At 36.1% G+C, this 21,512-nt stretch overlaps 1 protein-coding gene across 26 annotated transcripts in view; it reads left to right on the top strand.

Moving 5' to 3' along the window:
• CEP128 (centrosomal protein 128) overlaps nt 1-21,512 on the top strand; it is a 484,430-nt gene that overhangs the window by 53,949 nt on the left and 408,969 nt on the right. For all 26 annotated transcript variants that reach the window (XR_010151258.1, XR_010151259.1, XR_010151253.1 and 23 more), the window contains 3 exons: nt 659-777; nt 5,256-5,347; nt 9,502-9,574. Coding sequence is in view for 17 of the 26 variants with exons in the window: in XM_063793855.1 (XP_063649925.1) it covers nt 659-777; nt 5,256-5,347; nt 9,502-9,574 (284 nt within the window). In the remaining 9 variants the exon portion in view is untranslated. The remainder of the gene's footprint in view (nt 1-658; nt 778-5,255; nt 5,348-9,501; nt 9,575-21,512) is intronic.

The raw sequence follows: 21,512 nt of genomic DNA, 5'->3' as shown, positions 1-21,512 counted from the left end.
GATGCTTGTTAAGACCAGGTGAATTTTAGTCTTGGCATGCAGGTAGATATGAATGGCTAGCTTAAAGCTTATGACAGTTTATCTTAATTAATCTTACTTACACTTTTGTATAGCACTGAGATTCATGTTTGAATCGAAAAGCCTGCAGTGAAGGAAGGTGATTTAGATAATTGAACATTGGTACCTTACATTGTTAATATTACTGTTGATTATGGTAACAATGATTAAAAATTGGGCACTATTTTTTCATGTAGTTAGTTTTTATTTTTATATGCTGTTCAGATTGTAGACTATGTAGTTTGAAAAGTTGTTTTTTTTAGTATTAAGTTATATTAAGGGGTCATATGAGTTTTTTATTTAGAAATTTATTATTTTTGTATGAGAAAATATGTTGCTTCTTTGGAAAGTATAACAAATTGAAACTTTTGAGTGTTCTATTTCTAGGTTATTTCTGTTGTTCATTTTATCTGCTTTAAGAGCATGATTAATGCTAATTTGGTGGAACTTTATGGCCATAGCAAGATACTTGGGAAATAGTCTGGGTTAGGGACATGAATATATGTATATCCATGTCTGCCATGTTTGTACTGAGTAAAATTTTAGATTGTCTCTTCTCATGCAGTATTTTAATACCTTCCCTTTTCTTTCACTTGTGAAGATATCCATCGTTTTCCACCTACCTCACCTCTCAAGGACTATGGGGATCCACAGGGTATTAAACGAATGAGATCAAGAACTGGTGTCCGGTTTGTTCAAGAGACTGATGATATGACTCAGGTACTTTGTACCATTCTGTAATTTGTGTGCAGTATTTCCTTATGCTTCTATTGTATATAAATGACTAATGCTTGAACTTTAAGGCTATATTTTAACCAAGAATTTGATCATTAGTAACTTTATACTGATCCCTTTTTTTGGAACCAAGTAAACGACTTTTACTTTTTATTATTGTTTTCTTGCTGAAAAATCATAGTTGTATACATTTATGGGGTATAATATGATGTTTTAATATACGTATGCAATGTGGCATGATCAAATCAAGTTAATTAACATCTATCACCTTGCTTATCATTTTTTATGGTGAGACATTTGAAATTTATTCTTTCAGTTATTTTGAAACATATAATACATTATTATTGACATTGGTCATCCTGATGTGCAATACATCTCAAAACCTATTCCTCCTGTCTGTCTGAAACTTTGGACTGTTTGATCAACAACTCCCCTTTCTCTCCCTCTTCACCCCCTCTCCCTGCCACCCTCTGGTAACCATTATTCTACTCTATCTTTCTATGAGTTAAACTTTATTAGAGTTCATACACAAGTGGGATCATATAGTGTTTGTCTTTCTGTGCCTGGCCTTTTTTACTTAACATAATGTCTTCAGATTCATCCATGTTTTTGCAAATGACAGGATTTCTCCCTTTTTAAAGGCTGAATAGTATTGCATTGTGTATATATACCACATTTTCTGTATCCATTCATTCACTGATAGACGCTTAGGTTGTTTGCCGATCTTGGCTGTTGTGAATAATGCTGCAATGAACATGAGAGTGCAGATATCCCTTTGACATACTGATTTCAGTAGCTTTGGGTATATATCCAGAAATGGGATTAATGAGTCATATAGTAGTCTTATTTTTAGTTTTTGAAGACCCTCCATACAGTTTTCCATAATGGTTGTACTAATTTACGTTCCCAGTAGGGTACAAGGGGTCCCTTTCCTTCATGTCATGTCCAACACTTATCTTTCATCTTTTTGATAAAAGCCATTTTAACAGGTGTGAGGTGATATCTCACTGTGGTTTTAACTTGGATTTTCCTAAAGTTTACTTTTGCTGAATATTTTTAAAAATGTACCTGTTGACCATTGTATGTCTTCTTTTGAGAAATGTTTGTTCAGGTCCTTTGCCCATTTAAAAAAATTTTTTTTTTTTCGCTATTGAGTTGTTTGAGTTCTTTATATATTTTGGATATTAACGCCTTGTCAGACATATGGTTTGCAGATATTTCTCCCATCCTGTGGATTGTCTCTTCACTTTATTAATTGTTTCTTTTGCTATGCAGAAGCTTTACATTTTGATGTGATCTCATTTGCCTGCTTTTTGCTTTTGTTGCTTGTGCTTTTGGGGTCATATCCAAGAAATCATTGCCTAAACCAAAGTCATGGAGCTTTTCGCCTATGTTTTCTTCTAGTGGTTTTACAGTTTCAAGTCTTATATTTAAGTGTTTCTCCATTTTAAGTTGACTTTTTTTGTGTTATAAGGGCCTAATTTCATTATTTAGCATGTATATGCAGTTTTGTCAACACAATTTATTGAGGACACTATCCTTTCCCCATTGTGTGTTCTTGGCATCTTCATAAAAAATCAGTTGACCGCAAATGTGTGGGTTTATTTCTGGGTTTTCTCCTCTGTTCGTAGGTTGATGCATCTGTTTTTTTCTAGTACCATGCTGTTTTGATTACAATTGCTTTATAATGTTTTGAAATTAGGGAGTATGCTGCCTCCAGCTTTGTTCTTTTTAGCTCAGGATTGTTTTGGCTATATGGGGTCTTTTGTCATTCTATATGAATGTAAGATTGTTAATATGGGATTTTTCAAATAAACTAGTTTATTTTCAATGTACAAATTATCTTTCCTTTGTTTTGAGTTTTGTTATGGAGGATTATATCTTGCAGAACATTTAAAAGTGAGCTTAATTGGACGTGTTTTGTTTCCTTTCTTGTTCAGCACATTTTTCTGTAAGCCCTGCTAAGTCAGCTACTTTCTATTTTACTAAGTTTGGTTTAGTATGAACAAGTTAATCTTTGTGTGATTGATCTACTGATTTTTCTACCATTAGTGTTTTTTTCTGATTGTTGAATCATTGATAGAGCCATTTTCTACTAAGTAAGAAATTCCATACTTTATTCACTAAAGATTTCTGAAGTATTAGTTGTGTGGAAATCTTTTTCTGCTTCTTTAAAGTTCTCTGCAGAGCTGTAATTTTTCCTTTTGTTGTCTTAAGTAGCTAAATTAAATAGAAAAGGGCTGGGGGAGTTCTGCACTTTGACCTCTTTGTTTTGGTAGTTTTAGGATTAGGTACTCAAAGTGTATCTTAAGATACTCATCTGTAGCTGTCACTTGTTACTGCATAATGAGACAACAAAATCAAATGCATTAGGAAACACCCTGTGGAAACTTTTCCTTGACTATGTTATTTTTTTGATAGTTGCACCTTGCTAGCATGGACTATGTGATGAAGCCCAGAACAGAGAACAATATCTTAACATTATTCATTTACTCTTTCCTTCTGTTTATTTAATGTCTCTGTCATTGGGATGATGCTTACACTTGGAAACAGTGATGAGCAGAAACCTTGTCTTTTAATAAGTTTATATTCTAGAGGAAGAGCTAGGTATTAAATAAATACATAAATACAACCTTATTTATGAACTGAGATGCGTGCGATAGTGGAAAGATGCATAGGGCTACAGAATTGTATGGTAGAGGACATGCCCCAGTTAAGGAGGGCTTCCTGAAGAAAGGCTGACTGAGCTGAGATCTGAAAGTTGAGTAAGAGTCATTCTAGGTAGAACAAATGGCTTGGCAGGAGGGAAGATAGCCCCTATGAGCAATTTAAAGAAGGCCCACGAGGCTAAAGAAGTATGAAGGGCTGAGATTATGTAGAGCCGTGTAACAGGGCTGACAGAATTATTTTGAAAAGATCGCTCTGGCTGTAGTGTGGAAAATGGATTCAATGTGGGTGAACCAATTAGAAGGATGTTACTGTGTTCTGGATGTGAATTGATGGTCACTTGGATTAGGATAGGTGGAGTTGGAGAGAAGGAGGTAGAATTAAAAGCATTTTAGTGGATAAAGTGGAAAGGTCTTGAAAATTAGATAGCCATGTGGGGAAGGTAGGAATGAGTGAAAAGGAGGTGACAAGGATGCATCCCCGGATTCTGGTTTGCTAAACTGGAAAATCATGATGGCAAAACTTAAGTTTTTCATTCACTATACTACTTTACTCCTTTCTTTTTATGGTTCTTCCTCATTAAGTTCATTCTCATGGTTACCCTTAGCTCCACTTGACTGTGTACTTTCTTAATGCCCCCGTAAAGAATTTGTGGTTTGTTTACATATCTGGCTCTCATATCAGATTGTGAGCCACTTCTCAGTAGCTGGCACTAATAAATTGCTTGATGTGCATTTTGTTGAAATGAATCAATTTGTTGTTTCTGCAAGTCTGTTTAACGTGGTTTTATTATAAATCATACTATTTATATTCAGCATATATATTTACAGTTCAAGTTACAATAATGAGAATGAACACCATGTAACCCTTACCCAGGCCACTAAATAAAGCATTATCATACCCCCAAGCCTCTTTTATACTCCATCTTTTCCCAAGGGGTATCCACTGTCCTGACTTCATACGTATCCTGACACTGTTTCTGCTTTTAAAAAACAATTTTTTTACTTTTTTGATTTTTACTACCTACATCTTATTTACGGAATACTACTGTAATCTTTTGTAACTTGCTTATTTTACTTGATGTTATGTTTTTGACATTCAACTTTACTAATGCGTAGGTATCTATGATTGTTTCATTTTCACTGCTATATCATACTCCAGTGGAGGAATATACCACCATTTATTTATCTTGGTGTACATTTGGTTTCTCATGTTCTCATTATGAATAATGCTGCACCATACTTTCTTGTACATGGTTCCAAGTGTACATGAGGAAGAGTTTCTGTACAGCAGGAGTTGGCAAACTAAGGCATTATAGGCTGATAGAATAAAATTTTATTGTAATTCAGCCATGCTTATTTGTTTACAGTTACTTTTGCACTACAGGGGCAAGATTAACTGTGACAGAGACCATATAGCTTGTAATCCTGGAATAGTCGCTATTGGGCCCTTTACAGAAAAATTGGCAGACCGGTTTTCTCCTTCTTTCTCGCTCTCTCTTTTTTCTTTTTTTTTTTACTCTGATTAAGGAAGAAGCAGACCCCTTCTAGAGGGATAGAATTCTGGAGGAGTAGAATTGTACTGTAGAAAATGTGTTGGTAAATGTTATATACAGCTTTTAAAAATTGTTTTTCTTGGAAAATTTTTTTCTTTCAGAGTAGGTGTTTTCTTTCATAATAATATTACGGAATCTGGTTGTTATTGCAAGGAACAAGATCTTATTCTTACCTTTGGTGAATCTTCATGGAAGAATTCAACAGAATTCTAAATGGATAACTGTGTTTTGCCTTTGCTAGCTTCATGGTTTTCATCAGTCTCTTCGAGATCTCAGCAGTGAACAAATTCGCCTTGGAGATGATTTCAACAGGGAGCTTTCCAGAAGGAGCCGGTAAAAGCAGCCTATGGTTTTTATGAGAGGGGTAAATTATGAGGAGAATAAATTAGCTTCTGTAATTGACATATTTATCTAGATTTTTAAAAAATGTTGTGTTTGTATACAGTATCTTAAAATTTATTAACAGAACAGTTTACCGCTCTTTGAATTTAGAATATATCATGACTCAATGTTAGACAAATTAATTTCCTTTTTCTAAAAACACTTTAACTTAATACAATGGAATGCTGATATTATGGAGGGATACATTGTGAGACTTTTGCAAAGAGGTAGATTTGCAAATACATTGGAGAGAGAGACACAAAGACTGACTCGCTAGCTGACTGACTTTTGGCATTGCACACACCAAAAAAGAAGTGTAACATGGAGTTTGTCAGTGGACATAAGCCATTGTAGAATCCAATACTTAAGCTTTTAGTTGAAATCTTTGAGGGTCAGTGGTTAACATCTGCCCCATCTTCACAATTTTGTCAATTCTGGATAGTCCCCAAGAGCTGTTATTTAATTTAAAACTTCTTTACTGTCTTTTCATTTTTGTCATCACCAGTGGCAGGTGGCTTTCTGTTGGAGGCCATGTTTTGCTGAAAAACAAAGATTTTTATGCCTTCTTAAGAATTACAATCCATATACAGCAAATATTAGGAACAATAAAGCTGAATTGAAATTTGTTTACCATATTTGCTTGCTAACTCCAGCTATCTAAATCATACCACACACCAGTTCTGTGTTGCTGCAACAAAGATAGTCAAAACTATAAATGTTAATTCTATGAATATCAAGTATAGGCTGTAATGAGAATGAAAGATTCTACCATTATTACTAGTTCTATTAGCTAATATTATTGAGCCCTTATTTCGTGATTTAATTCTAGTAACTACCCTTTGAGGTAATCATTATTTTTTTCTCTATTTTATGGATGAGGAAGTGGGCACAGAGAGATGAAATAACTCAGCTCTCTAGAAATCAAACAGGAGGGTTGTAGTGGAGTCAGAATTAAAATCTAGGCAGTAAGGCCCCAAAGCCTCTGTTCTTTATCACTTACAGTATATGGTGGTTCAAAATCATTTTCACATGTGGCTGATATGAATAAAGCATTTGAATTCCTGGATTGTGAGATATATTATTGAGCTATATTGCTAACCTTTTAAACTGGTAAGACTTAGTTAATTTAATATTTAGGTTATTATTTTTTTTTACAAGCTGATAAAATTAACACAATGACATTAACACTTTAATGTATTGTAGGAATGGCTTTATTACATGACCATTATCCATTTCAAGGAAGGGTATACATTAAGCACTGGGAACATGAGTTATAGGGAATAGTTGTCTTGTAAGAAGATTCAGGGGAAGTTGCAGGGATGATTTAGTTGATTAGTTTAAATGATCATTTGAGTAACCAATATTGGACTGGGCTGTTAGTATCTGGTAATAGTTTTTGTGATCTCTAGGCTGGTAAGATCTGGTAATAGTCTTTGTGACCTAGAGGCATGTTTGAGGCAGAAAACTTTGTTTTACCCAAAATAGGAGTTAGGTTTCTTGGGAAATGAGGTGGCTTACTTTTGTGAATGTGTGAAATTTCTGGATGCCGTTCTGCTTTACTTGTACTACAGATTCTTACTTCATGTTTATAAAAATAATGGACAGGAAGTTAAAAAGTTTAACTTTCTATTTGATGTTGAAAGGTTGGTATTCTCATTTAATTACTGATTTTTCACTTTTGATATTTATTACAAAACATACATTGAATAATAAAAGTACACTGGGAAGCAAGCTTTTAGAAAGGATTAAGTAAAGTTTAATTCAGAAATCACCTACTTTGGATGCCATATGAAGAATTGATTTGGGCGGGGCACAGTGGCTCAGGCCCATAATCCCAACATTTTGGGAGGCCGAGGCAGGTGAATCATTTGAGCTCAGGAGTTTGAGACCAGTCAGGGCAACATGGTGAAACCCCGTCTCTACTAAAAATACAAAACAATTAACCTGGAGTGGTGACACATGCCTGTGGTCCCAGCTACTTGGGAGGCTAAGGTGGGAGGATTGCTTGAGCCCAGGAGGTTGAAGCTGCATTGAGCTGAGATGAGTCACTGCACTCCTGCCTGGGTATCAGAGTGAAACCTGTCACAAAGGAAAAAAAAATTGATTTGAGGAGGGCGAGATAGAAGTCTGTTGCACTAGTATATGAGAGTTGATGATGGCCTGACCCAGGATTATAGCAGGAGAGAGATGGACAGGGGTGTGTTTGAAGATACTGTTTTTGGAAATGAAAGAGACAGGATTGGGTAATGGTGGGTGAGGGAGAATAAACTAAGGATGACTCTAAGATTTTCAATTTGAATAACTAGGTAGATGGTAATTCCACTTCCTGAGATATGGAAGACTGGTTTGGGTAGGTGAGGTGTAGAGAGTTTGGCCTTGGATATGTTATGTTTAAGATGCCTGTGAGACATTCAAATGGAAAGTAAAATATTCAGCTGGATATTTACTATGGAGCTCAAAGGAAAAGTCTCTGTTGAGGTAAAATTTAAGAGTGGTCAGCATGGAGAAGTGTCATTTGGAACCATGGGAATGGGTAATACCAAGAGAGAAACTATAGGGAGGATATCAAGGACAGGACTGAGTTGCAAGGAGTTATAATATTTAGGAATCTTATGATAGAAGGAGCTGAGCTGAGATGGAATAGCTAGTGAGATGGGGGAAATTCTAGATAGCATAGAACCACAAAAGCCAAGAAAGGGGCTCTAATATTTATGGGTGTTGTGTCAGGTTCTTGCAGTTTGCTCATTTTTATTATTCTTTGGTATTCCACTGTGTGGATATACAGCAATGTATTTTAACATTCTATACATACATACAGAAAGACATTTTCAGAGGTTTAAAGTCTTTGAAAATTTATCTTTTTAAGGTAACTTCTTTTTGAGGAAATTACCTAAGGATATATAAGTTAAATAAGATTGTAACCAAGAAATAGAAAGATAAAGATATTAAGAAATAGTAGAATTAACCTGGGGATTCAGTGAAAGTAACCCTGGAATGACAATCATGGAGCAGGCCCAGGAAGTATTCACTCTAAATTAGAGCAGGAAAGTAAGTGTCCTTTGAGAAGAAGGTCATCAAAAAGAGTGAAATAGATGGTTTGTTGACCATTCAGTAAGAAGTGGGAGGAAAATATCAATGATGTGATAAGTAAGGCCCATATAAAGCCAAAAGATAATGAGAAAGCTTGGAAAAAACAAGAACATAGGAAAGTTATGATCCAAGTGTGAAGCTGACTAAAATGTGAGCCTAACAGAATGTGAGCACAAAGCATCAATTCCATCAATTTCATAGGATGGAATAATTCATAAAATTCATAAGATGTATAAATATATTACATAAAACTCTACAAGTAACCAATAGAACTAAAAATGGTAATAACATAATCTGAAATTAGAGAATGAGCTAAATATTTCAAAACAGTCCATCGAAAATGTCTCGAGTTGAACATGATGAAGGCAACCAGCAAAATAATTAATAATGGAAATGGTTGTGCATGATTCACAGAGGGAAGTGCAGCCGGAAGTAAGACAGTGCAAGACAGAAGGGCTTTTTCTTTTCGTTGTAAATCTTTCTGTACGATTTGTTTGTTTATCATGTATGTTATTAATTTGATGAGAAACAAGGTAATGGGAGGTCGGTTAGTGAGGATAGAGTTTGTACAGCACACTTTTCTTTATGAATTGCTAGAAAGAGGGTGTAAGATCAAGAGTTTTTGTTTTCTTTTGTCTCTTTCTCTCTTTTTTCTTAATTTAAAATGGGAGATATTGCAACCTGTGTGTTTATTGAGAGTGATGTTCCAGCGTAGCAGCGGTTCTCAAAGTTTGGTCTCCAGACCTGCAGACCTCTGTTCCTGCATCACTTAGGAATTTTAGAAAGGCACATTCTTGGGCCTCATCTCAGATTTGCTGATTTGAAATCTGGGGGGCGGGATCCAGCAGTCTGTGTTTTAACAAGCCTTCCACGTGTTTCAGATGTTTATAACATTTGAGAACCACTAAAGTAGAATATTTTGTAATAACATAATTATCATGTTATACATTTCACTCGTTCTGTGTATTTTCTAAATATCCAAATTTAAATCTTTTTTTTTTTTTTTTTCTTCCTAGGTCAGATGCCGAAACAAAAAGGGCTTTGGAAGAATTGACTGAAAAACTTAATGAAGCCCAGAAACAAGAAGTGGTGAGATCTCTTTTTTAATAAAAAGTTTTATTTCACATGTAGAGAGAGGATGGGTAGGCTGGTCATAATCACAGTGAAGTTTAGTAGAGTTTAACCTTTTGCGTGGTACGTCCCATTTTGTCTAAAAGTGTGTTCTTGTAGCTCTTATAAAATGTTCATGAATTTTGGGTACTTATATTTGGTATATTTATATTTAGGTATATTTATTTGGTATTTATATTTAGGGATTTATATTACAGTATTAGCATATTAGAGTCAACATTTGTTTTAACTAGGTTAGAGTTTATGATGACTATTTGAAAGATAATTTAAGTTTTACTGGCTCTGATTTTTCTGTAGTTTTTATGAAATGATATTTGAGAAGTAAAGAATTCTTTCACAGTGGTTTTGTAGCACTCCCCATTTTCAGGTCATCTCACGTGTGTAATTACAATTGCTACAAAGACCTCTTTGCTGTCTGTTTTTGTCTGATATGGTTCCACTTGAAAATACTCCTAATTCCCAATCTTTATTATCTCAAAGTCATATTGTTGACACTCACTGTTCAGTGATTTATTTTTATTAAATCACTATCCTTGGTGGAATTAAGGTAAAAAAATAGTCTATATAGTGTTCATTTCTTTTTATTGTTTTTCTTTTTAGGAGGAAACCGTTAATGGTCACTAAACTGTTGCAAATTTATCAACTTCAGGAGTGTATTTATTCATTTATTTATTTCTCATAATACCTTTTTTTCAAGGAAAGTTAGCAAGATTTTCTCCTAATATATTTTATTCAAATTGAAAGTTTCCTAGTAAAAGTAGATAATTTTTCTCCAGTTGTTAATTTGTTTACAGTTCCTTACATAGATATGTTGAGTTCATTCTGGAGTTTGAATTTATTGGCTGAATGTGCTAGGAGATAAAAAGATCAACTAAGTTGATCTTTTTGAAAATAGGGTATTTGAAAATTTCTCTTGTAGTGAAATTTGCTTATTTTAAAAATATGAATAAACACTTGGCTACATAAAAATACTTTTCTTTTGTGTTTTTGGTATTAAGTTTTTTGTGAAGAGCCTTGGAAAGGTGAAGATACAATGCCTGTCTTCTGCTGAAGTAGACAACATCTTTCCAATTAATGTGTGGCAATGTGGTATCTAATGTGGAATATCAAGATATATTTTTTTTTTGCATAAAGTTCTAGATTTTTTCGGATGTACCAAGGGCACCTTCAATTTACATTGTACCAGTCTAAAATATCTAAAACATCACATACTTCAAAAAAAGGACTTTTCTGCGATTAACAGATTGGTGCTTTTCTTAGTTAATTGCAATAGTTCACACAGTACGAAATCTGTGCTATTGCCTGATTTACATACTAAACAGGAGCTGAAGTACACATTTAAGAATGTTGCTCTAAGGTCCTCTTTAACTTACTAAGTAATATGCTGTCTCTTCTCATAAATTCTAGAGTGGAACCTGTTACTTGACAAAGGAAACTGCTGAAGTTCTATCTTCTTTTTTTCTTGTTTCTTTTCATTTTTATAATGTTCTTAATGAGACCGTCTATTGAATTTTAATCCAGTTTAATTTTCCATCTTTTCTTTTGTGATTAGTACTTTTTTGACCTAAGAAGTCATTCCCTATACTTAGATCACGAAGATGTTCTCTTATGTAATCATTTAGAAGATTATGGTTCTACCTTTCACATTTAGATGTGATATTTACTTGAAATTGGTATTTGTGGTATGAATTAGGAGGAATACATTTCATATGAATGTTTAATTGATTAACTTCCATTTATTAAAAGGACTACTCTTTCCCCACTACTTTACAGTCGTATCTTTGTCATAAATCAAATGTTCATATACACAAACATCTGTTTCTGGACTCTTTAATCCCCTAGTTTATTTGTCTATCCAAGTGCCAGTATTCCACTATCTTGATTACTGTTGCTTTATATTTAGTTGTGATAGGGATAGAGTAACTCCAAGATAAGGACACATCCATCACCCCCAAAATTTCTTACCCACCCTGCCCTGATTTGCCCTTTCCTTGCCCCTAAAACTCAAGTTTAAATGTAACTATACTTTTTTTGTTTTGTAAATTTTATTTTGTGCATTTAAGCTATGCAACATGATGTTATGGGATATATGTAGATAGTATAAAGATTATTACATTGAAGTAAATTAACATATCTGTCATTTCACAGTTACCCATTTTTTTTTTGTTTTGGTTTGTGGCAAGAACAGCTAAAATGTACTTATTTAGCATGAAGCCCATATATAGTACAGTTTTATTATCTATAGTTCTCATGTTATACTTTAGATCTCTAGACTTGTTCATCCTACATATCAGCTACTTCGTGTCCTCTGACCTGCATCTTCCCATTTCATCCCCTCTACCCCCTCTGTCCCTGGTAACCACTGTTTTGTTCTCTATCTCTGTATATTTGATTTATTTTTGTAGATTCCATATTTAATTAGTGAGATCATGCAATATTTTTCTTTCTGTGTCTGGCTTATTTCACTTAGCATAATGTCCTCCAGACCCAGCCATGTTGTGGTAAATGAAAAGATCTCATTCTTTTTTAAGGCTGAGTAATATTTCATTGTATATATGTACCACAGTTTCTTTATTCATTTGTCTATCAACAGACACTTAGGTTGTTTCCATATCTTGGCTATTGTGAGTAATGATGCAATGAACATAGGAATGCAGAATCTTTACAAGGTGATGATTTTATTTCCTTTGGGTATATGCTCAGCAGAGGGATCACTGGGTCATATGGTAGTTCTATTTTTAATTACTCTTTCTGTATACTCTTGTCAACATTTGTTATTTTTTGACTTTTTAAAATAATAGCCACCTTTGCAGCTGTGATGTGGTATCTCATAGTGGTTTTGATTTGCATTTCCCTGATGATTAATTATGTTAAATATCTTTTGATATAGCTGTTGGTGATTTTTGTCTTCTATGGAGAAATGTCTATTTAGATTCTTTGCCTGTTTAAAAAAATTGGATTATTTGTTTTTCTACTATTGAGATGTATGAGTTCTTTGTAAATTTTGGTTATTAACCTCATCAGATATATTGTTTGCCAATATTTTTCTCAATTTGTAGGCTGCTATTTCATTTTGTTGATTATATCTTTTGCTGTATAGAGCCTTTTTAGTTTGAAGTAGTGCCATTTATTTATTTTTGCTTTTGTGGCCTGAGCTTTTGGTTTGATACCCAAAAATCATTGCCAACGTCAGTGTCCAGGAGATTTTCCACTATGTTCTCTTATAGGAGTTTTATAGTTCCTGGTCTTACATTTAGGTCTTTTATCCATTTTGAACTTATCTTTATGTATGGTATAAGGTTCAGATTCTTTTGTGTGTGAAATTCCAGTTTTCTTAGCACCATTTATTGAAGAAACTCTTCTTTCCTCATTGTATCCTATTGGTGCCCCTGTCAAAAATTAGTTGACCATATCTGTTTGGGTTTGTTTCTAGGTTTTCTGTTCTGTTCTATTGGTGTATGTGTCTGTTTTTATGCCAGTACCACACTGTTTTGATTACTATAGCTTTGTTATATAATTTTAAATCAGGAAGTATAATTCCTCCAACTTTGTTTTTCATTCTTGGAATTGTTTTAGGGTCTTTATGTTTCCATACAAATTTTGGGATTTTTTTTTTTCCTGTGAGGAATGCCATTAGGATTTTGATACGGATTATGTCAAACCTATATTTTGCTTTGGGTAGTATGGATAATTTAAGAATATTAATTCTTCTGATTCATGAGGATGGAATATCTTTTCATTTATTTTTTCATTATTTTGTCTTCAATTTCTTTCATCAGTGTCTTATAGTTTTCTGTGTACAGGATTTTCACCTTTGTTAAATTTATTCTTCAGCTGTTTTTTAATTTTTAAAACATGAAATATACATATTTCGTGAAATATTTTTATTCAGGCATGCAATATATAATAATCACATCAGGGTAAATGGGAGTATCTATCACCTCAAGCATTTATTCTTTGTTACAAACAATTCAATTATACTCTTTTAGTTATTTTAAAATGTACAATTAAATTCATATTGACTATGGTAGTGCTGTCAAATACTTGGTTTTATTCATTCTTTCCAGCTATTTTTTTTTTTTTTTTTGCACCTAGTAACCATTCCATCTCCTCCTCACCCTTCCAACTATCCTTCTCAGCCTTTGGTAATCAATCCTTGTACTCTCTGTGAATTTGACTGTCTTAATTTTTAGCTCCTACATGTATTGTTTTTCTTTCTGTGCCTGGCTTATTTCACTTAACATAACAGCCTCAAGTTCTATTCATGTTTTTGCAAATCACAGGACCTCATCTTTTTTTTGGCTGAATAGTACTCCATTGTGTATAAACACCACATTTTCTTTATTTATTCTTCTGTCAATGGACACTTAGATTGTTTCCAAATCTTGGCTATTGTGGATAGTGCTGCAATAAATGTGGGGGTGCAGATATATTTTTAATATGCTGACTTCCTTTGTTTTGGGTATATACCTAGCAGTGGGATTGCTGGATCATGTGGTAGCTCTGTTTTTAGTTTTTTGAGGACCCTCCATACTGTTCTCAAAATAGTGCTTACACTAATTTACATTCCCATCAACAGTGTGGGAGAGTTCTCTTTTTTCCACACCCTTGCCAACATTTGTTACTTATTGCCTGTCTTTTGGATAAAAGCTATTTTAACTGGGGTGAGGTGATGTCTCATTGTAGTTGTGATTTGCATTTCTCTGATGCTCATTGATCTTGAGCACCTTTTTGTATACCTGTTTGCCATTTGTGTGTCTCCTTCTGAGAAATGCCTGTTTCTTTTGCCGATTTAAAAATAAGATTATTAGATCTTTTCCTATAGAGTTGTTTGAGCTCCTTATGAATAATGGTTATTTTGTTTTTATTTTTATTTTTAATTAAACTTTAAGATCTGTGATACATGTGCAGAACGTGCAGGTTTGTTACATAGGTATACATGCGCCATGGTGGTCTGCTGCACCCATCAACCCATCATCTAGGTTTTAAGCCCCGCATGCATTAGGTATTTGTCCTAATGCTCTCCCTCTGCTTGCCCCTCACCCTGCAACAGGCCCCAGTGTGTGATGTTCTCCTCTCTGTGTCCATGTGTTCTCATTGTTCAGCTCCTACTTATGAGTGAGAACATATGGTGTTTGGTTTTCTGCTCCTGTGTTAGTTTGCTGAGAATGATGGTTTCCAGCTTCATCCATGTCCCTGCAAAGGACAAGAACTCATTTTTTTTAATGACTGGATAGTATTCCATGGTGTATATGTGCCACATTTTCTTTATCCAGTCTATCATTAATGGGCATTTGGGTTGGTTCCAAGTCTTTGCTGTTGTGAATAGTGCTGCAATAAACATACATGTGCATATGTCTTTATAGTAGAATGATTTATAATTCTTTGGGTATACACCCAGTAATGGGGTTGCTGGGTCAAATGTTATTTCTGGTCCTAGATCCTTGAGGAATCGCCACACTGTCTTCCACAATGGTTGAACTAATTTACACTCCCACCAACAGTGTAAAAGTGTTCCTATTTCTCCACATCCTTGCCAGCGTCTGTTATTTCCTGACCTTTTAATGATCACCATTCTAACTGGTGTGAGATGATATCTCACTGTGGTTTTGCTTTGCATTCTCTAATGACCAGTGATGGTGAGCTTTTTTTCACATGATTGTTGACCACATAAATGCCTTCTTTTGAGAAGTGTCTGTTCATATCCTTTGCCCAGTTTTTTGGTGGGGTTGTTTGTTTTTTTCTTGTAAATTTGTTTAAGTTCCTTGTAGATTCTGGACATTAGCTCTTTGTCAGATGGATAGATTGCAAAAATTTTCTCCCATTCTGTAGGTTGCCTGTTCACTCTGACGATAACTTCTTTTACTGTGCAGACGCTCTTTAGTTTAATTAGATCCTATTTGTCTATTTTGGCTTTTGTTGCCATTGCTTTTGGTGTTTTAGTCATGAAGTCTTTGCCCATGCCTAAGTCCTGAAAGGTATTGGCTGTGTTTTCTCCCAGGGTTTTTTGATTTTAGGATTTATGTTTAAGTCTTTAATCCATCTTGAGTTAATTTTTATATAAGGTGTAAGGAAGGGGTTCAGTTTTAGTTTTCTGCATATGGTAGCCAGTTTTCCCAGCACCATTTATTAAATAGGAAATCCTTTCTCCATTGCTTGTTTTTGTCAGATTTGTTAAAGATCAGATGGTTGTAGATGTGTGGTGTTATTCCTGCAGCCTCTGTTCTGTTCCATTGGTCTGTATATCTGTTTTGGTACCAGTACCATGCTGTTTTGGTTACTGTAGCCTTGTAGTATAGTTCAAAGTCAGGTAGAGTGATGCCTCCAGCTTTGTTCTTTTTGCTTAGGATTGTTTGGCTATGCAGGCTCTTTTTTGGTTCCATATGAAATTTAAAGTAGTTTTTCTAATTCTGTGAAGAAAGTCAATGGTAGCTTGATGGGAATAGCATTGAATCTATAAATTACTTTGGGCAGTGTTGCCATTTTCATGATATTGATTCTTCATGTCCATGAGGATGGAATGTTTATCCATTGGTTTGTGTCCTCTCTTATTTCCTTGAGCAGTGGGTGTAGTTCTCCTTGAAGAGGTTCTTCATGTCCCTTATAAGTTGTATTCCTAGGTATTTTATTTTCTTTGTAGCACAGGTGAATGGGAGTTCACTCATGATTTGGCTCCCTGTTTGTCTATTATTGGTGTATAGGAATGCTTGTGATTTTTGCCCATTGATTTTGTATCCTGAGACTTTGCTGAAGTTGCTTATCAGCTTAAGGAATTTTGGGGCTGAGAAAATGGGGTTTTCTAAATATAAAATCATGTCCTCTGCAAACAGAGACAATTTGACTTCCTCTCTTCCTATTTGAATGCCCTTTATTTATTTTTCTTGCCTGATTGCCCTGGCCAGAACTTCCAATACTATGTTGAATAGGAGTGGAGAGAGAGGGCATCCTTGTCTTGTGCTGGTTTTCAAAGGGAATGCTACCAGCTTTTGGCAATTCAGTATGATATTGGGTATGGGTTTGTCATAAATAAGTCTTATTATTTTGAGATATGTTCCCTCAATACCTAGTTTCTTGAGTGTTTTTAGCATGAAGTGCTGTTGAATTTTGTCAAAGGCCTTTTCTGCATCTATTGAGATAATCATGTGGTTTTTGTCGTTGGTTTTGTTTATGTGATGGATTATGTTTATTGATTTGCGTATGTTGAACCAGCCTTGCATTCCAGGGATGAAGCCAACTTGATCGTGGTGGATAAGCATTTTGATGTGCTGCTGGGTTTGGTTTGCCAGTATTTCACTGAGGATTTTCGCATCAACGTTCATCAGGGATATTGGCCTGAAATTTTCTTTTTTTGTTTTGTTTCTGCCAGGTTTTGGTATCAGGATGATGCTGGCCTCATAAAATGAGTTAGGAAGGAGTCCCCCTTTTTTCTATTGTTTGGAATAGTTTCAGAAGGAATGATACCAGCTCCTCTTTGTACCTCTGGTAGAATTCGACTGTAAATCGGTCTGGTCCTGGGCTTTTTTTGGTTGGTAAGCTATTAATTACTGCTTCAATTTCCAAACTTGTTATTGGTCTATTCAGGGATTCAACTTCTTCCTGGTTTAGTCTTGGGAGGGTGTTTGTGTCCAGGAATTTATCCATTTCTTCTAGATTTTCTAGTATATTTACATAGAGGTATTTATAGTATTCTCTGATGGTAGTGTGTATTTCTGTGGGATTGGTGGTGATACCCCTTTTATCATTTCTTATTGTGTCTATTTGATTCATCGCTCTTTTCTTCTTTATTAGTCTGGCTAGCAGTCTATCTGTTTTGCTAATTTTTTCAAAAAACCAGCTCCTGAATTCCTTGATTTTTCGAAGGTTTTTTTGTGTCTCTATCTCCTTCAGTTCTGCTCTGATCTTAGTTATTTCTTGTCTTCTGCTAGCTTTTGAATTCTTTTGCCCTTACTTCTCTAGTTCTTTTAATTATGATGTTAGGGTATTGATTTTAGGTCTTTCACACGTTCTGATGTGGGCATTTAGTGCTTTAAATTTCCCTCTAAACACTGCTTTAGCTGTATCCCAGACATTCTGGTACGTTGTGTCTTTGTTCTCATTGGTTTCAAAGAACTTCTTGATTTCTGCCTTAATTTTGTTATTTACCCAGTAGTCATTCAGGAGTAGATTGTTCAGTTTCCATGTAGTTGTGCAGTTTTGAGAGAATTTCTTAATCCAGAGTTCTAATGTGATTGCACTGTGGTCTGAGAGACTGTTTGTTATGATTTCCATTCTTTTGCATTTGCTGAGGAGTGTTTCACTTCCTATGATGTGGTCAATTTTATAATAAGTGCTATGCAGTGCTAAGAAGAATGTATATTCTGTTGATTTAGGGTGGAGAGTTCTGTAGATATCTATCAGGTCTACTTGGTCCAGAGCTGCGTTCAAGTCCTGAATATCCTTGTTAATTTTCTGTTTCATTGATCTGTCTAATGTGGACAGTGGGATGTTAAAGTCTCCCACTATTATTGTGTGGGAATCCAAGTCTTTTTGTAGGTCTCTAAGTACTTGCTTTATGAATCTGGATGCTCCTGTATTGGGCGCATATATATTTAGGGTAGTTAGCTCTTCTTGTTGCATTGATTCCTTTACCTTTATGTAATGCCCTTTGTCTTTTTTGATCTTTTTGTTTTAAAGTCTGTTTTATCAGAGACTAGGATTACAACCCTTGCTTTATTTTTTGCTTTCCATTTGCTTAGTAAATATTCCTTCATCCCTTTATTTTGAGCCTATGTGTGTCTTTGCGTGTGAGATGGGTCTCCTGAATACAGTACACCAGTGGGTCTTGACTCTTTTTCCAATTTGCCAGTCTGTGTCTTTTAATTGGGGCATTTAGCCCATTTACATTTAAGGTTAATATTGTTATGTGTGAATTTGATCCTGTCATTATGATGCTAGCTGATTATTTTGCCCGTTAGTTAATGCGGTTTCTTCCTATTGTCAATGGTCTTTACAATTTGGTATGTTTTTGCAGTGGCTGGTACTGGTTTTTCCTTTCCATATTTAGTGCTTCCTTCAGGAGCTCTTGTAAGGCAGACCTATTGGTGACAAAATCCCTCAGCATTTGCTTGTTTGTAAAGGATTTTATTTCTCCTTCATTTATGAAGCTTAGTTTGGCTGGATATGAAATTCTGGATTGAAAATTCTTTTCTTTAAGAATGTTGAATATTGGCCCCCACTCTCTTTTGGCTTGTAGGGTTTCTGCTGAGAGATCTGCTGTAGTCTGATGGGCTTCCCTTTGTAGGTAACTTGACCTTTCTCTCTGGCTGCTCTTAACATTTTTTCCTTCATTTCAACCTTGGAGAATCTGACAATTTTGTGTCTTGGGGTTGCTCTTCTCGAGGAGTATCTTAGTGGTGTTCTCTGTATTTTCTGAATCTTGCTAGGTTGGGGAAGTTCTCCTGGATAATATCCTGAAGAGTGTTTCCCAACTTGGTTTCATTCTCCCCATCACTTTCAGGTACACCAATGAAACATAGGTTTGGTCTTTTCACATAGTCCCATATTCCTTGGAGGCTTTGTTTGTTCCTTTTCATTCTTTTTTCTCTAATCTTTTCTTCATGCTTTATTTTATTTAGTTGATCTTCAATCTCTGATATCCTTTCTTCCGCTTGATTGATTTGGCTATTGATACTTGTCTATGCTTCGCGAAGTTCTCATGCTGTATTCTTTAGCTCCATCAGGTCATTTTGTTCTTCTCTAAACTGGTTATTCTAGTAAGCAGTTCCTATAACCTTTTATCAAGGTTCTTAGCTTCCTTGCATTGGGTTAGAACATTCTCCTTTAGCTTAGAGGAATTTGTTGTTACCCACCTTCTGAAGCCTACTTCCGTCAATTTGTCAAACTCATTCTCTGTCCAATTTTGTGCCGTTGCTGGAGAGGAGTTGCGATCATTTGGAGGACAAGAGTCATTCTGGTTTTTGGAATTTTCAGTATTTTTGCACTGGTTTTTCCTCATCTTCATGGATTTATCTACCTTTGATCTTTGATGCTGATGGCCTTTGGATGGGGCTTTTCTGTGGGCATCCTTTTTGTTATGTTGATGTTACTGCTTTCTGTTTGTTAGTTTTCCTTCTCACAGTCAGACCCCTCTTCTGCAGGTCTGCTGGAGTTTGCTGGAGGTCCACTCTAGACCCTATTTGCCTGGGTATCACCAACAGAGGCTGCAGAACAGCAAATATTGTTGTCTGCTTCTTCCTCTGGAAACTTCATTCCAGAGGGACACCCACTTGATGCCAGCCGGAGCTCTCCTGTATGAGGTGTCTGTTGACACCTGCTGAGAGGTGACTCCCAGTCAGAGGGCATGGGGGTCAGGCATCCACTTGAGGAGGCAGTCTGTCCCTTAGCAGAGCTCGAGTGCTTTTCTAGGAGATATGCTACTCTCTTCAGAGCCAGCAGGCAGGAACGTTTAAGTCTGCTGAAGCTGTGCCCACAGCCACCCCTTTCCCCAGGTGCTGTGTCTCAGGGAGATGGGAGTTTTATCTATAAGCCCCTGACTGGGGCTGCTGCCTTTCTTTCAGAGATGTCCTGCCCAGTGAGGAGGAATCTAGAGAGGCAGTCTGGCCCCAGGTACTTTGCCATGCTGTGGTGTTACTCACAGTCAGGGTTAACACTATGAGGGGAAAACTGCCTACTCTAGCCTCAGTAATGGTGATGCCCCTCCCACCACCAAGTTCGACTTCAGACTGCTATGCTGGCAGCAAGAATTTCAAGCCAGTGGTTCTTAGCTTGCTGGGCTTTGTGGGAGTGGGACCCGCTGAGTGAGACCACTTGGCTCCCTGGCTTCAGCCCCCTTTTAGGGGAGTGAACAGTTCTGTCTCGCTGGGGTTCCAGGCACCACTGGGCTACAAAAGAAAAACTCCAGCAGCTAGCTCGGTGTCTGCCCAAACAGCTGCCCAGTTTTGTGCTTGAAACCCAGGGCCCTGGTGGTGGAGGCACACAAGAGAATCTCCTGGTCTGTGGGCTGCAAAAACCATGGGAAAAGCGTAGTGTCTGGGCCGGATAGCACAGTCCCTCACAGCACAGTCCCTCATGGCTTCCCTTGGCTAGGGGAGGGAGTTCGCCAGTCCCTTGCACTTCCCCGGTGAGGCAATGCCCCACCCTACTTCTGCTTATCCACTGTGGGCTGCACCCACTGTCTAGCCAGTCCCAATGAGATGAACTTGATACCTCAGTTGGAAATGAAGAACTCTCCCACCTTCTGTGTTGATCTTTCTGGGAGTTGCCTACTGGAGCTCTTCTTATTCAGCCATCTTGGCAGCTCTCTGTATAATGGTTATTAATCCCTTGTCAGGTTGATAGTTTGCAAAATTTTCTGTCATTTTCTGGGTCGTCTCTTCATTTTGTTGATTGCTAACTTTGCTGTGTGCAAGCTTTTTAACTTGATGTGATCCCATTTGTCCGTTTCTGCTTTGGCTGCCTGTGCTTTTTGGATTATTACTCAAGAAATCTTTGCTTACTCCAATGTCCTGGGGAGTCTGGTCCCCAGTGTTTCCTTGTAATAGTTTCATAGTGTGAGGTCTTAGATTTAAGTCTTTAATCTATGTGATTTGATTTTTGTATATGTCAAGAGATAGCGATCTAGTTTCATACTTCTGCATATGAATATCCAGTTTTCCCAGCACCATTTAAGAGATGTTCCTTTTCCCAATACAGGTTCTTTGCAACTTGGTCTAGAATGAGTTTGCTGTGATTGTATGGATGTGCTTCTGGGTTTTCTATTCTGTTTCATTGGTCTATGTTTCTGTTTCTATGCCAGTTCTATGCTGTTTTGGTTACTATAGCTGTGTAGTATAATTTGAAGTCAGGTGATGTGGTTCCTCCAGTTTTGTTCTTTTTGCTCAGGATAGCTTTGAATATT

Source organism: Pan troglodytes, chromosome 15, assembly GCF_028858775.2.
Source record: "Pan troglodytes isolate AG18354 chromosome 15, NHGRI_mPanTro3-v2.0_pri, whole genome shotgun sequence".
Lineage (NCBI taxonomy): Eukaryota > Metazoa > Chordata > Mammalia > Primates > Hominidae > Pan > Pan troglodytes.
Note: the sequence above shows the minus strand (reverse complement) of the source record. Positions and strands in the feature narration are given on the sequence as shown.